This window comes from Microcaecilia unicolor, chromosome 11, assembly GCF_901765095.1.
Source record: "Microcaecilia unicolor chromosome 11, aMicUni1.1, whole genome shotgun sequence".
Taxonomy (NCBI): domain Eukaryota; kingdom Metazoa; phylum Chordata; class Amphibia; order Gymnophiona; family Siphonopidae; genus Microcaecilia; species Microcaecilia unicolor.
Genome location: NC_044041.1, coordinates 1,120,127 through 1,133,585, shown reverse-complemented (window position 1 = coordinate 1,133,585; position 13,459 = coordinate 1,120,127). Strand labels below are relative to the sequence as shown.

At 46.9% G+C, this 13,459-nt stretch overlaps 1 protein-coding gene across 1 annotated transcript in view; it reads right to left on the bottom strand.

Moving 5' to 3' along the window:
* Positions 1-8,036, bottom strand: part of TCN2 (transcobalamin 2) — a 43,858-nt gene extending 35,822 nt beyond the window's left edge. Inside the window, exons 1-3 of the mRNA XM_030217680.1 lie at positions 7,931-8,036; positions 6,676-6,773; positions 256-445 (exon numbers count right to left, since the gene is read on the bottom strand). Coding sequence (XP_030073540.1) covers positions 256-445; positions 6,676-6,742 — 257 coding nt within the window. The 5' untranslated portion in view covers positions 6,743-6,773; positions 7,931-8,036. The remainder of the gene's footprint in view (positions 1-255; positions 446-6,675; positions 6,774-7,930) is intronic.
* Positions 8,037-13,459: the final 5,423 nt, after the last annotated feature.

The window sequence follows — 13,459 nt, the reverse complement described above, 5'->3', positions numbered from 1 at the left end:
ATAAGCCATTATTAAGATGAACTTGGGGAAAATCCACTGCTTATTTCTAGGATAAGCAGCATAAAGTCTGTATTGGGATTTTGCCATGTACTCGTGATCTGGATTGGCCACTGTTGGAAACAGGATGCTGGGCTTGATTGACCTTTGGTCTGTCCCAGTATGGCCACTCTTATGTTCTTATATTTTGTGCCGGAGGGCTGAGGGTGAAAGGCTTGTATCACAGAACTCTGAAGCACTAACGCGAGAGGCAGTTACCTTCCGAGTGTCGGTTGGAAGACCTCTCTCAGTTTCTGCAGGTACTGTGCCTCCTTCTCCAGGTTGTGCTCCCTGGACAGGCGCAATCCTAGATGTACACTGGGGTTCAGAGGTTTATAGGGATCGTCGGTGGATCTCAGCAGCTTTAGAGTCAGGGACTGGATCAAAAGAGCATCATCCCCATGGATATCTTTATAGGAAAGACAGAACACAAAAAATATTCAAATTGACGCCTGACTCCATCACACTCTGTAAAATTTCATACGAATGCCCTGAATCAGTTTCATTCATCACATTTCAGAGAGCTACTGTGTCCTGTGGAAAGGCAGAGGCAAATGGACTCTCAGTCATTTCCAGTTTAATATAATACAGAGGAGCAGCACTATGCAGGGCTTCTCAATCCAGACCTCAGGACACACCCAGCCAGGTTTTCAGGATACCCACAATGAGATAGATTTGCATAGCAAGGAGGCAGTGTAGGCCAATCAACTCATGCATATTCATTGTGGATAGCCTGAAAATCTGACTGACTGGATGTGCCCCAAGGGCTGGGTTGAGAACCCCTGACCTAATTGTTAGTGTAGTGGGCTAAGAAGCTGGTGAACGGGGTTCCTGGACAAGTCACTTAACCCTCCATTGCTCCAGGTACAAAAACTTACATTATGAGCCCACTAGGGACAGAGAATGTAAACAGCTCTGGTTGTACCAAAGCAATGCAGAATATCAGATCCATGACTCTTGGCCCTTTAATATTCCTGTCCTATAGAGAAACACTTTTCCTGTCAGGTCATGGATCACTTATGTCTCACGGTCAGTGAAAAGGGAATGATGCAGCCATTTTTTACCTATTTCTCCTCCTGTTGTATAAGTCTGTACAACAGGACACTCCACCTGGAGTATTGTGTTCAGTTTTGGAGGCCGTATCTTGCGAAGGATGTTAAAAAAATGGAAGCGGTGCAAAGAAAAGCTACGAGGATGGTATGGGATTTACGTTACAAGACGTATGAGGAGAGACTTGCTGACCTGAACATGTATACTCTGGAGGAAAGGAGGAACAGGGGTGATATGATACAGACGTTCAAATATTTGAAAGGTATTAATCCGCAAACAAATCTTTTCCGGAGAGGGGAAGGCGGTAGAACGAGAGGACATGAAATGAGATTGAAGGGGGGCAGACTCAGGAAAGATGTCAGGAAGTATTTTTTCACGGAGAGGGTGGTGGATGCTTGGAATGCCCTCCCGCGGGAGGTGGTGGAGATGAAAACGGTAACGGAGTTCAAACATGCGTGGGATATGCATAGAGGAATCCTGTGCAGAAGGAATGGATCCTCAGAAGCTTAGCTGAAATTGGGTGGCGGAGCAGTTGGGGGGGAAGAGGGGGTGGTGGTTGGAAGGCGAGGATAGGGGAGGGCAGACTTATACGGTCTGTACCAGAGCCGCTGATGGGAGGTGGGACTGGTGGTTGGGAGGCGGGAAATACTGCTGGGCAGACTTATATGGTCTGTGCCCTGAAAAGGACAGGTACAAATTCAAGGTAAGGTATACACATATGAGTTTCTCATGGGCAGACTGGATGGACCGTGCAGGTCTTTTTCTGCCGTCATCTACTATGTTACTATGTATGTTACTTTCATTGTTCACAGGAGTTAACATGACAATGGAACGCTTACCCTTCCCTCTTATTCTAGGCTGAGATTGGGAAGGAATGATGGAGGTGTTAGCCCCGAAGGAAAGTTGGGTAGTAACCGAGCTAAGGACTACTCCAGGAGAAGGGAGGTATGCCCAAGTTACGGGAAATATTTCCCTTTGTGAAAGTAGGAGTAATAGAGGATCCTGTAAATCTAGAAAGCCCAGGACACAGAAGAAAATGGAAAAATGGAAGGGGTTGGCCTCACCTGGGAGAGTGGAGGTGATGCAAAAGTTTGGTCAGTTTCCCTTAGAGGAAAAGGAGGACCTATCCCTACAGCCTTACTGGGGCAAGGCAGGAGATCCTCAGGCCCAAGGGGAAGATACGTATCCAGCTTATAGAACCATTAAAAATATACTTTACCACTTGGTAGGTGATAAGGGTGAGAAAGAAAGAAGGCAGGTGATAATACCTGAAATTTAAAAAAAAACTTTATTGGTATTAGCTCACTCTCATCCTCTGGCGGGCCACTTGGCCGAATGAGGCACCTTGGATAGATTAGTAGGCCAGTTTTTCTGGCCCAGGGATACATCAGGATGTGAGGCAGTTTTGCCAATCTTGCCCTGAGTGTCAAAGGGTACCACAAAGATTGCCCGAGAAAGCCTCCCTGATCCCGTTGCCCGTGATGGAACACCCTTTAATTTGAGTAGCAGTAGATGTGGTAGGACAACTAGACCAAAATGTGAATGGGTTTCAGTATGTTCTAGTGGTAATGGACTACACCACTCGATACCCCTGGGCTGTTCCTATGAGAAAAACCATGGCCCAAGGTATAGCCAAAGAACTGATAGGGATTATCTGTTAAGTTGGGTTTCTCCGAGAGGTATTGACTAACAGGGGGACTAATTTTTTTACCTCAAATACTAGAGGAGGTATTGAGATTATTTGGGTTAAGACACATTCAAAATGCAGCTTATCACCCTCAGATGGATGATCTGGTAGAAAGATTCAACTTGGGGGGAGGGGTGGGACCATCAATGAGTGAGACGTACTTCTTCCATATGTCCTATTTGCATACAGGAAGGTGGCACAAGCATCAGTAGGGTTCTCCCTATTTGAGTTGATGTTCGGCCGACATCCCAGAAACTTGTTAGATGTAGTTAGAGATGCCTGGGTGGGAGAGGAATGAGATATTGTGTCAGTACCCGAGTATGTGCAAGAATTGAGAACGAAACTTATGGGTAGGAAAGCTAGTCAAAGAAAACCTTGAAAAGCTCAGGTGAGGCAGAAAACCTATTATGATCAGAAGGACAGGGAAAGAGAATTCATACCCCAAGATAGGGTGCTGGTATTGATCCCTACTTTGGCCAATAAGCTGTTAGCTCAATGGAAAGGGCCTTTGGTAATATCCCAAAAGGTGGGACCCTCGACATATGAAGTGACCCAGGGCAAAGGGAAAACTCAGATCTCCCATGTCAACCTGTTAAAACCATGGGTCAAGAGTGAGGGTATGCTGGGAGAGGTAATAGAGGAAGAAGATGGACACTTAGAGGCATATTTGAAAATATGCCTCATAGTCAAAATTGGAGATTCATTACAGCTCAAACAGAAGGCACAATCGCAGTCTCTGATATGCCAGTTCCAGGAAAAGTAATTAGACAGAAACCATACTGCCTGTCCCAAGCTAAGAAAACAGAGGTAGAATGAGAGGTAGCCGAGATGTTAACACTTGGAATTATTGAGGAATCCAACAGTGAATTGGGTGGGTTCCCAAGCCAGATGCCCCGGGTAGATGACCTGGTGGTCTAATGGCTTCTTTGAGGCAGGAAAGATCCCCACTCTTTCCTGCCCAGTACCGCAACGCAGATCCTCTTCTCTCTGCTTTTTTTAAATGGCTGCCGAGACTTCTAGGGAGGTATAATACTTGGGCCACTGAGTAGGTGGGGGGTGGGTAAGACCCATGCTGTCCAAAATAAAGACTATACAGAGGGAAGGAGTCCCCCAAACTAAGAAGCAGCTGAGGACTTTCCTGGGATTAGTCGGATATTACTGAAAGTTTATTCCCAAATTTACGGAACTGGCGGCAGACCTAACAACTCTGTTGCAAGGGTCCCAACCCAATAAGCTGAGATGGGATAGAGTGGCCAATAATGTGTTTGATCAATTGAAACAGGTTTGTATAAAGACCCGGTCTTGAAGAATGTAGAATTTAATAAGGAGTTTGTCAAGACAGATGTGTCTGGATTGAGTCTAGGGGCCATATTAAGTCAGGAGATAGGAGGTTAAGAACATCCAGTGATGTATCTCATCAGGAAACTTAATGAGGCAGAAAGTAGATATTCTATAACCGAGAAAGTATATTTAGCTGTAAAGTGAGCAATAGAGGCCTTACGTTGCTATCTTGTAGGGAGATGTTTCACTTTGGTCACCGAACATGCTCTGCTCAAATGGCTAGGCCTTATGAAAAATTGTAATGTGAGATTAACATGTACCTAGCCCTCCAGGCATATCATTTTTCAGTGGAGTATCGGGCGGGATAAGAACATGCAAATGCAGGCTGTCTCAGGAGGGGAATGGAATGTACCCAGGAGAAGATACATCTGAGGAAGAACATAAAGTCCTTCAGAAAAATGGGAAGGTATGTGAAAGAGTATATAAATCCATCACAAGGGAAGGGGAGACTGCCTACAAACAGACAACTTAGGTATATAGTCCACACTAGGCTGGTCAGGATGAACATCAAGAACCAGCTCAGGTGGTAGTAGCTGATCAGGGAAGGCTACGTGGGTGGTGGCCATTTAAACACCAACCCATTTCGAGTGTGTAGAACACGTTCCCTGAACATAGAGTGCTAGGAAGTGAACTTAAGATGCTAATTTGCATGTGATCTACATGGGCCAAAGAACTTGATGATGGCCTAGTTTTTGGACCGTGTTAAGGGCAAAGAAGCCCAGGGTAGGAAACTGGGACTTCCCCAGGCTAGTCAACACCTTGGAGGCCTGGATAGACTTAATGGCTAGGGAACCCAGGAAGATAGAACCAGATTTATCTTTTCTCTGGATGGGAGAGGGTTTTGGGGACACAACTGGATCTTTACAGGCTTGCTGTTGGACTCTCAGCCTATGTTGTTAGTAGGCAGCAGAATTACTCTTGGAACCTCGGCCCGCATTATAGATTGTTTGGAGACCTCGGTAGGGTTACCATATGGCTCCAGAAAGAGGAGGACAAGTTCAGCCAGTCTGGGTTTTACTTCCTTTGCTGTCAATGGAAGCAAAACCCGGACTGGATCAGTGTGTCCTCCTTTTTCTGGAGCCGTAGGGTAACCCTAGACCTCGGCCTATGCTGTCAGTAGACAGATAATTGAGGGGAGATATGATAGAGGTCTATAAAATACTGAGTGGAGTAGAATGGGTAGAGGTGAACCACTTGTTTACTCTTTCCAAAAATACTAGGACTAGGGGGCACGCAATGAAGCTGCTAAGTAGTAAATTTAAAACAAAGTGGAGAAAATATTTCTTCACTCAACGTGTCATTAAACTCTGGAATTCACTGCCAGAGAATGTAGTAAAAGCAGTTAGAAGGGTTTAATAAAGGTTTGGATAATTTCCTGAAGTCCATAAATCATTATTATGATGGACTTGGGAAAATGTACTGCCTATTTCTAGGATAAGCAGCTTATTTTACTGTTCTGTGATCTTGCCAGGTACTTGTGACCTGGATTGGCCACTGTTGGAAACAGGATACTGGGCTTGTGGACCTCCAGTCTGTCTCAGTATGTCAACGCTTATGTTCTTATGGCCAGAGTTAAATCTGGCACTCTGAACAGATTTCATTTCTTCGTGATTTAACACTGCTATACTTTATCTCATCTCCCTGCCAATTTTGGGGCACAGACTCTAGAGGTCTGCCGGTACTGGTCCCAAGTACTGGAGTTGTTGTCGAAGCCCACTCCAGCCTTGATCCTGATCTGTTTTTGCCATTTCTAGGACTCGGACCGTAGAAGTGTGCCTGGCACTGGTCTTACTTCCCAAACTTTGGAGCTGCCATCAAAGCTCACTCCAGTTATGAGGTCATTTTAGTTTTGCTTTAATTGGATTCCATCCTTTTCTCTGTTTATCCCTCGCATTCCTGAATCCAGTTCTTAAGTACGAGTTGGGTGCTAAATTCTATCTGGCCGATATTCAGCTGGCATGAGGCAGCGCACTGTCTGGCCAACGCCAGCACTAAACCCGGATACGCAATGCTGGGCTGCTTCCGGTGACCTGCATTAAATATCCGGAGGGTTTTTTGGAGTGGGTTTCGATGACAACTCCAGTAGTTGGATAGTAGAACCAGGGCCAGTTAGCCACTATGCCCCAGACTCTATATGTCTTGTGTACAAATGCAGTCACATTCTGTGTTTTCGCAACTTAATTAGTTAACAAGGCAATCAGTGCTGATAATTGCCACTTAACAATTACTGACACTAATTGGCATTAATTAGAATTTACACCCAGAACTGTCTAAGCATGATTTGCGTAAATTGTAAGTCGCATAGTTGAAAGGGGGGTGTGGAATGGGCATTTCTAAAATCTATGTACCTTGTTATAGAACACACCCAGTCTATTCACAGCACCGATCTCCTCTCTCAGAAAGTGCAGCTCAGTCTTTAAACCTTGTCGTGGCTACAGCAGGGAACTCTACTGCTTGGGACAAGTGTTTCTAAATGCTTTCCTTTAGCTGGAATGTCAAGCTGTACATGACCTATAGCTCAGAGAAGTAGCCACCTAGCAGTCTCACTGCTCATCACTTACCATCTAATTGCACCGGGACGGAAAGAACCTGGAAACTGAGGAGACACAGCAGCCACCTATGCCCCATGATCTAAGGTGTTGTAGGAAGGGAGGAGCCCCTGAAAGAGAAGCAGAAATTCCTTTGTGCACATAAAGATTATCTAATCCTGAGAAATACGTATTGCAGGATATTCTGTAACATAAGATTATTTGTTAAAAACAGATCCAGTTAAACTATGAGTTAATTTTTCATCAGCATTTTATCTTTGTGCTTATCTCATCTTGATGAATCTCTGTTTTTTTAACATATAAATTAAAGCGATGTACAAAAATCCATAGCAATTAGTTAAAATGAAAAGAATGACAATAAAAACAGGAAAGAACCTTTCAACCAAAGCTATACAGTTCCTACTACTCCCATCCACAGGGACACCTCAGGGAACACAATTATTCTTAAAATGGGTTTTCAAAAGAACTTTAGTAGAGAGGTGTGGTAGCCGTGTTAGTCCACTCTTAAAGGTTGTCAATAGAAATCAAACAAAATAAAACATGGAAAAGAAAATAAGAGGATACCTTTTTTATTGGACATAACTTAATACATTTCTTGATTAGCTTTCGAAGATCTGACGAAGAAGGGCAACCTTCGAAAGCTAATCAAGAAATGTATTAAGTTATGTTCAATAGAAAAGGTATCATCTTATTTTCTTTTCCATGTTTTATTTTGTTTGATTTCTATTGATAACCCAAAAACTTTAAATTCCTTCCAAAGGGGTTCATGTCCAATAACCAGAGGAAGGGGGCAGTACATGGCACTTTTTCTTGCCATTTCAAAATAAGCCTCCTGGGATTAGGCAGGACGAGTGAGTTAGGTATACCGGATAGCGAGGCCAGGTAATCAGGAAGTCCTGTGTGGAAAGCTTTATGTGTGAAGATTAGACGTTAAGACCTTCAGAATTCCTATATTGTGTCACAATTCCCAGCTCTACCTTTTCTGATCATTTTCACCATTTCCCTGTTGCTTTTCTGTAAAAGACTCTCTTCCAACCACCTCCTCAGCTTTCAACTCTTGCAGGTCTGCCCAACCTAATTTCCAGGAATGGAGGGATATGTAGTGAACAGCAGGATCCAGAGAGAGGGGGAAAAACTCAAACAGAAAGTAAAACAGGCATCAGAGAGAGAGAGAGACACCCGTAAGTTTCTAGTCAGAGATATAACCCAGCCTGCACTGATCTGGCAGTTGCCCCGTCCCAAAGGCCTCTCAGCATTATTTACAAACCTCTGTCTGGTCCTTGCAGTGCTGGGCTTCTGCTGCGAGTACTGGACTTTGCTATTCTTGATGCTCTCAGCTCACATGACAGCTCTGCTGAAGTCAGCAGGAGAGAGGAACAGAGTTTAGAGGGGCTGGACCAGCAGAGCAGCTGATCTCCAGAGCAACCCTGTCTTTATTCTCTCCAACCCAAACCAAGTTGGAAAGAGTTATGCAATGTCTGTCTGTCTGTCTGTCTGGGGGGGGGGGGGGGGGGCGGTAAAAAACCCCTCTGAAAATGTAGTGAAGTCCACATTGAGGAAACAGAGTGAAAAGACAGGCTGAGTTTGAAAATGGGCCACACTGGACCTGCGATTCCAGAAAAACAAGTGGCAAATGCTGAAATACAGCTGGGAAATCCGTACTTGGATCAAGCCCGGACACATGAATAGTTAAGAAGGATTGACAATCACGGCTGAGCACAGAGGATTATGGATAAGATGGTTCACAGCGAACATAGAAAAAACTCATACAATGGACATTTGTAGATTCTGTAAGAAACAGCTGGAAACAGTTTCTCATCTCATAGCTGTCTGTGAAGTGCTGATGGCAGAAATGTTTTCTACAGAAGGAACATCAAGGTGGTGCGTCTCATTCATTGGAAACTCTGTGAACGTTGTAACATCAGTGTAGCGGAAAAGCACTGGGATGAAGACCCTTGAGAATTGTGGAAAATGAAGAGGTTATGATCACAGGGACATCCCCATCCTGACTGATAAAAAAGCCGGATGCCAGAAACCAGATAAGAACATAAGAGTAGCCATACTGGGTCAGACCAATGGTCCTTCTAGCCCAGTATCCTGTTTTCCAAACAGTGGCCAAGCCAGGTCACAAGTACCTGGCAGAAACCCAAATCGTGGCAGAAATCCCAGGGCAGGCAGTTGCTTCCCATGTCTGTCTCAATAGCAGACAATGGACTTTTCCTCCAGAAATTTGTCCAAACCTTTTGTAGCTTCTTCATCTCAGAAGGCCCTGTAAGCTCTACTATTACCTGTGGCCGAATACCTCAAGCCTGCAGTTCACCTCTGAGCTTGGAGACAATTAAACTAACCTCGTGGACCCTAGTATCAAGTAACTATGATTTGGATTATTCCTTCCAATGTGTATCACCTTGCATTTGTCCACACTAAATTTCATCTGCTATTTGGATGCCCTGCAATATTTCGCTGTCTGCATGCGTTTTAACAACCTTGAATAGTTTTGTAACATTTGCAAATTTGATCACCTCACTCGTTCCGATTTCCTTATCATTTATAAATATGTTAAATACTACCGGTCCCCAGTACAGATACCTGCGGCATTCAACTGTTCACCCTGCTCCATTGAGAGAAATGAGCATTTAACCCTGCCCTCTGTTTTATGTCCAATAACCAGTCCCTAATCCACACCAGAACATTGCTTCCTATCCCACGACTGGTAAAAGAGAAAAACACCAGTATGGCTTTAGAGGTGTCAGTCCCAAGCGATTACTCTGAGTGGAGAGAGAAAACATCCTCAAGAACCCAGAAATGCAGTCTGAGACCAAGAAAATGTGACAGAAAGATACAGAAATATTTTCCATTGTTTTACTTGCCACAGGCTTGATTAAAAAAAAATGGATAAGTTGCCTGTACATGTAACATCCTCTGAACTCCAGAGGGAAGTTCTCTTTGGCACAATGCGAGTTTTACCGTGAGCGATAGCTGTAAAGTTCAGACTGAGATCTTACTCCACATACCCCGGCTTAGGAGCCAGGTTCATTCTTGTCGTGGTATGTGCAAAACTAACCTATTTGGAGAAGTTTCTCCAGGAACAATAGTGAAAAGACACATTGAATTTGAAAATACATCCCACCCCCCAAATGGTTCAGTGCATTTCTATGGGGGAATTCGTTCCTTCCCACTTCTGCAGCACAGAAACTTATGAAGAGGCTTCTAAAGCTGATCTATCTTTCTGTGACTCTGATCCTATTGTCATGATCAAAGAAAGAAGAGGACCCCCAATGGCCTTCCCATTTGCAACCTGGTCCCACTCACTCAGTTCACAGGCACCGGCTAAGCTCTTTGGATCAGGCATCCTGGGATCAGGATGTATAAAAACAGAGGTCAAAGGTGTCGAGCTGGGTGTAGGGCCTGGACCGGGCTAAAACTGGTTGGCCAAAAGGAATTCTTTTCTGTGCAATCTTATTTCAATCACACACAAAATAGGAAGCAGCCGCCATAGTTCAACTTCCTTTACTAACAGTACCTTGAAAACAGTTCATAAACTCAACTTGGTCTGCACGTGTCAGGGCTTTTCAGAGGGTCCGGAGAGCATCAAATGTAATCTCCAAATGGTATCAGGGCTTTCAAATCACAGTTCAGTTCGATCTCAAATGTCCTCTATTTGCAACCAGAACAAAGTACTTGATAATCTCCCCGTAGACTTCTTACAGTTTGTCAGTCATTTCCACATGATTAACTCAATTCTCTCTCTCCCATCCTGGAACATGGATCATTCACAGGGCAGGGCCATGAAAGTCCTCCCAGAAGCGAGGCACCCCCACTGGCACTCCTCTTACCTGGGGTACCTTTTCCCCATAGGCGTAGACTGGGGGGGGGGGGGGCGAGGGGGGGCAATGCCCCCCCAAACGACTTGAGGCACCGCCGCGCCATTAGTTAAAAAAAAAAAAAACCACATGCAGGCACGCGCTCCTCTCCATCCGCTTGGCTTCCCTGCCCTCTCTATCTGCATCCCGCCTTCCTCTGATGTCATTTCCTTTCGGGCGGGACGCAGACAGAGAGGGCAGAGAAGCCAAGCGGACGGAGAGGAGCATGTCCGTCTACCTCTCTCTCTTCCTCCCTCCCTCCGCCGCAGGCAGCAGTCTTTTCCAGCGTTCCTGGCAGCGGTAGCGATGTACACGCTGCCTTCGGCTCTGCCCCAAAGCCTTCTCTTCAAGTTCCTGTTCCCGCATAGGTGGGAACAGGAACTTGAAGAGAAGGCTTCTGGGGCAGACCGAAGGCAGCGTGTACATCGCTACCGCTGCCAGGAACGCTGAAAAAGCTGAAGACTGTTGCCTGCGCCGGAGGGAGGGAGGAAGAGAGGGGGTAAAAGGAGTCACCATCTTGGACCTCGCGGGGGGGGGGGGGGGGCAGTAGAAGGAAGATGGATGGAACTGGGAGGGGGGGGGAGCAGAGGGAAGGAGCAAGAGATGGATGGGACTGGGAGGGGTGGGGAGCAGAGGGATGGACCAGGAGATGGATGGGACTGGGAGGGTGGGGAGCAGAGGGAAGGAGCAGGAGATGGATGGGACTGGGAGGGTGGGGAGCAGAGGGATGGACCAGGAGATGGATGGGACTGGGAGGGGTGGGGAGCAGAGGGAAGGAGCAAGAGATGGATGGGACTGTGAGGGTTGGGAGCAGAGGGAAGGAACAGAAGATGGATGGGACTGGGAGGGGTGGGGAGCAGAGGGAAGGAACAGAAGATGGATGGGACTGGGAGGGGTGGGGAGCAGAGGGAAGGAGCAAGAGATGGATGGGACTGGGAGGGTGGGGAGCAGAGGGAAGCCTACTGGAAAGAAGACACTGCATAAAACAGAAGACACTGGGATCAAAGCGAATAGAAAAACTAAATGATCAGACAACAAAGGTAAATAAAAGTATTTTATTCATAATTTATTAATTGAAATGTGTCAGCTTTTTGAAATGTGCATCTGTGATATTTTGCCTGTAAATTTCATTTCCTTCCTCCATATTAGCATATTCATTTGCATATGTATATATGCAAATGATATGCTAATATGCTCCGCCCATTCTTTGCCCCCCCCAAATGAAACAGTCAAACTACGCCTATGCTTTTCCCCAAGCTCTCCCAATCATTCCCAAGTCGTGAACGCTCTGCAGATGTCCCCTGCTCTGTAGCACCTGTAGCCCGGACAGGAAAGAGGGCGTCCGGGCTCCTCCCCGGGGCTTTTATACCCCGTTTTTCTCTCCTCCCTTCTCCCAGCGGGGTGCCCTTTTTGCGTCGGGCAGGCGAACACCTCGTACCTGTCCTGGGCACCCCGCTGGCCTGATCGCACATGCCCCCTCGGTGCACGGCGCCATGTTATCTTCGGCTCCGTGCACCCAAGGGGGCACTGCGCCTTTCTGTAGTCACCACACACTAAACTCCTCCTGCCTTGGCTCCCAGGACTTCCTCTTGGTGCTGAGGGTCTCAGCAGGGATTGGTTACCAAAGGCCAGAATTTTCTCCAAGCAATGCCTTTTTATTACTGCTGGTCCTTCCCATATCCACCCACCTGGCTGGCAGTGACCTCCCTGAAAATCCCCCCCACCTTCTGCCTGCAGCAGAGGCAATTTTCGGGGGGGGGGGGGAGGGTGTCACATTTTCTTCCATGCTATTCTTTCCTCGTACAGCATCACAACCACTGCTGCAGTCATCCCCCACCTTCTGTGGAGCTCACAGGCTGATGATGGTGTTTTCCACCTACCCACGTGGCAATCCCAAATGCAGATTTTGCAACCCCATTTGGGGATTAGGACCCACAGTTTGGAAAGCCCTGCTCTAAGTTTCTGTATAATGTGGACAACAGAGACCTCTAGTGGCTCTACTAAGATATGGCTTTTTTTCTTGTGAACATCCCTTCAGCTTCCAGGACAAGAGGGCTCTTTAAACTGGGATTGGTATAAAAACCCAGCCCTGTTTACATTTTTTGCTTAGGTTCCTGCTTCCCCAATCATCATAGTGCACAGTTAGGGGAAGGGTCTTTGGCTATTCCAGCCACTGTTTCAGGAGGAGAAACTAAGTGTTGAGCAGTGACAGAGTTGCACGGATCCCCTTTGTCCATCACTCACTGAATACAGAGTCCGAGCTGTCAGATGCATTTGATAGCTTTAACGCACCAGACCCCTGGACCCCACCCCCTGCTCACTGACAAACTTCCCTGGTGATCCAGTGGACCCGAGATCCCCCCCAACACCTCCCAACCCTCCCCCCCTGACAAAATTCCCCGGTGATCCAGTGGACCCGAGATCCCCCCCCAACACCTCCCGCTCCTCCCAACTCTCCCCCCCCTGACAAAATTCCCTGATGATCCAGTGGACCCGAGATCCCCCCCAACACCTCCCGCTCCTCCCAACCCTCCCCCCCTGACAAAATTCCCTGATGATCCAGTGGACCCGAGATCCCCCCCCCAACACCTCCCGCTCCTCCCAACTCTCCCCCCCCTGACAAAATTCCCTGATGATCCAGTGGACCCGAGATCCCCCCCCAACACCTCCCGCTCCTCCCAACTCTCCCCCCCTAACAAAATTCCCTGATGATCCAGTGGACCCGAGATCCCCCCCCCAACACCTCCCGCTCCTCCCAACTCTCCCCCCCTAACAAAATTCCCTGATGATCCAGTGGACCCGAGATCCCCCCCAACACCTCCCGCTCCTCCCAACCCCCCCCCCGACAAAATTCCCTGATGATCCAGTGGACCCGAGATCCCCCCCAACACCTCCCGCTCCTCCCAACTCTCCCCCCCCTGACAAAATTCCCT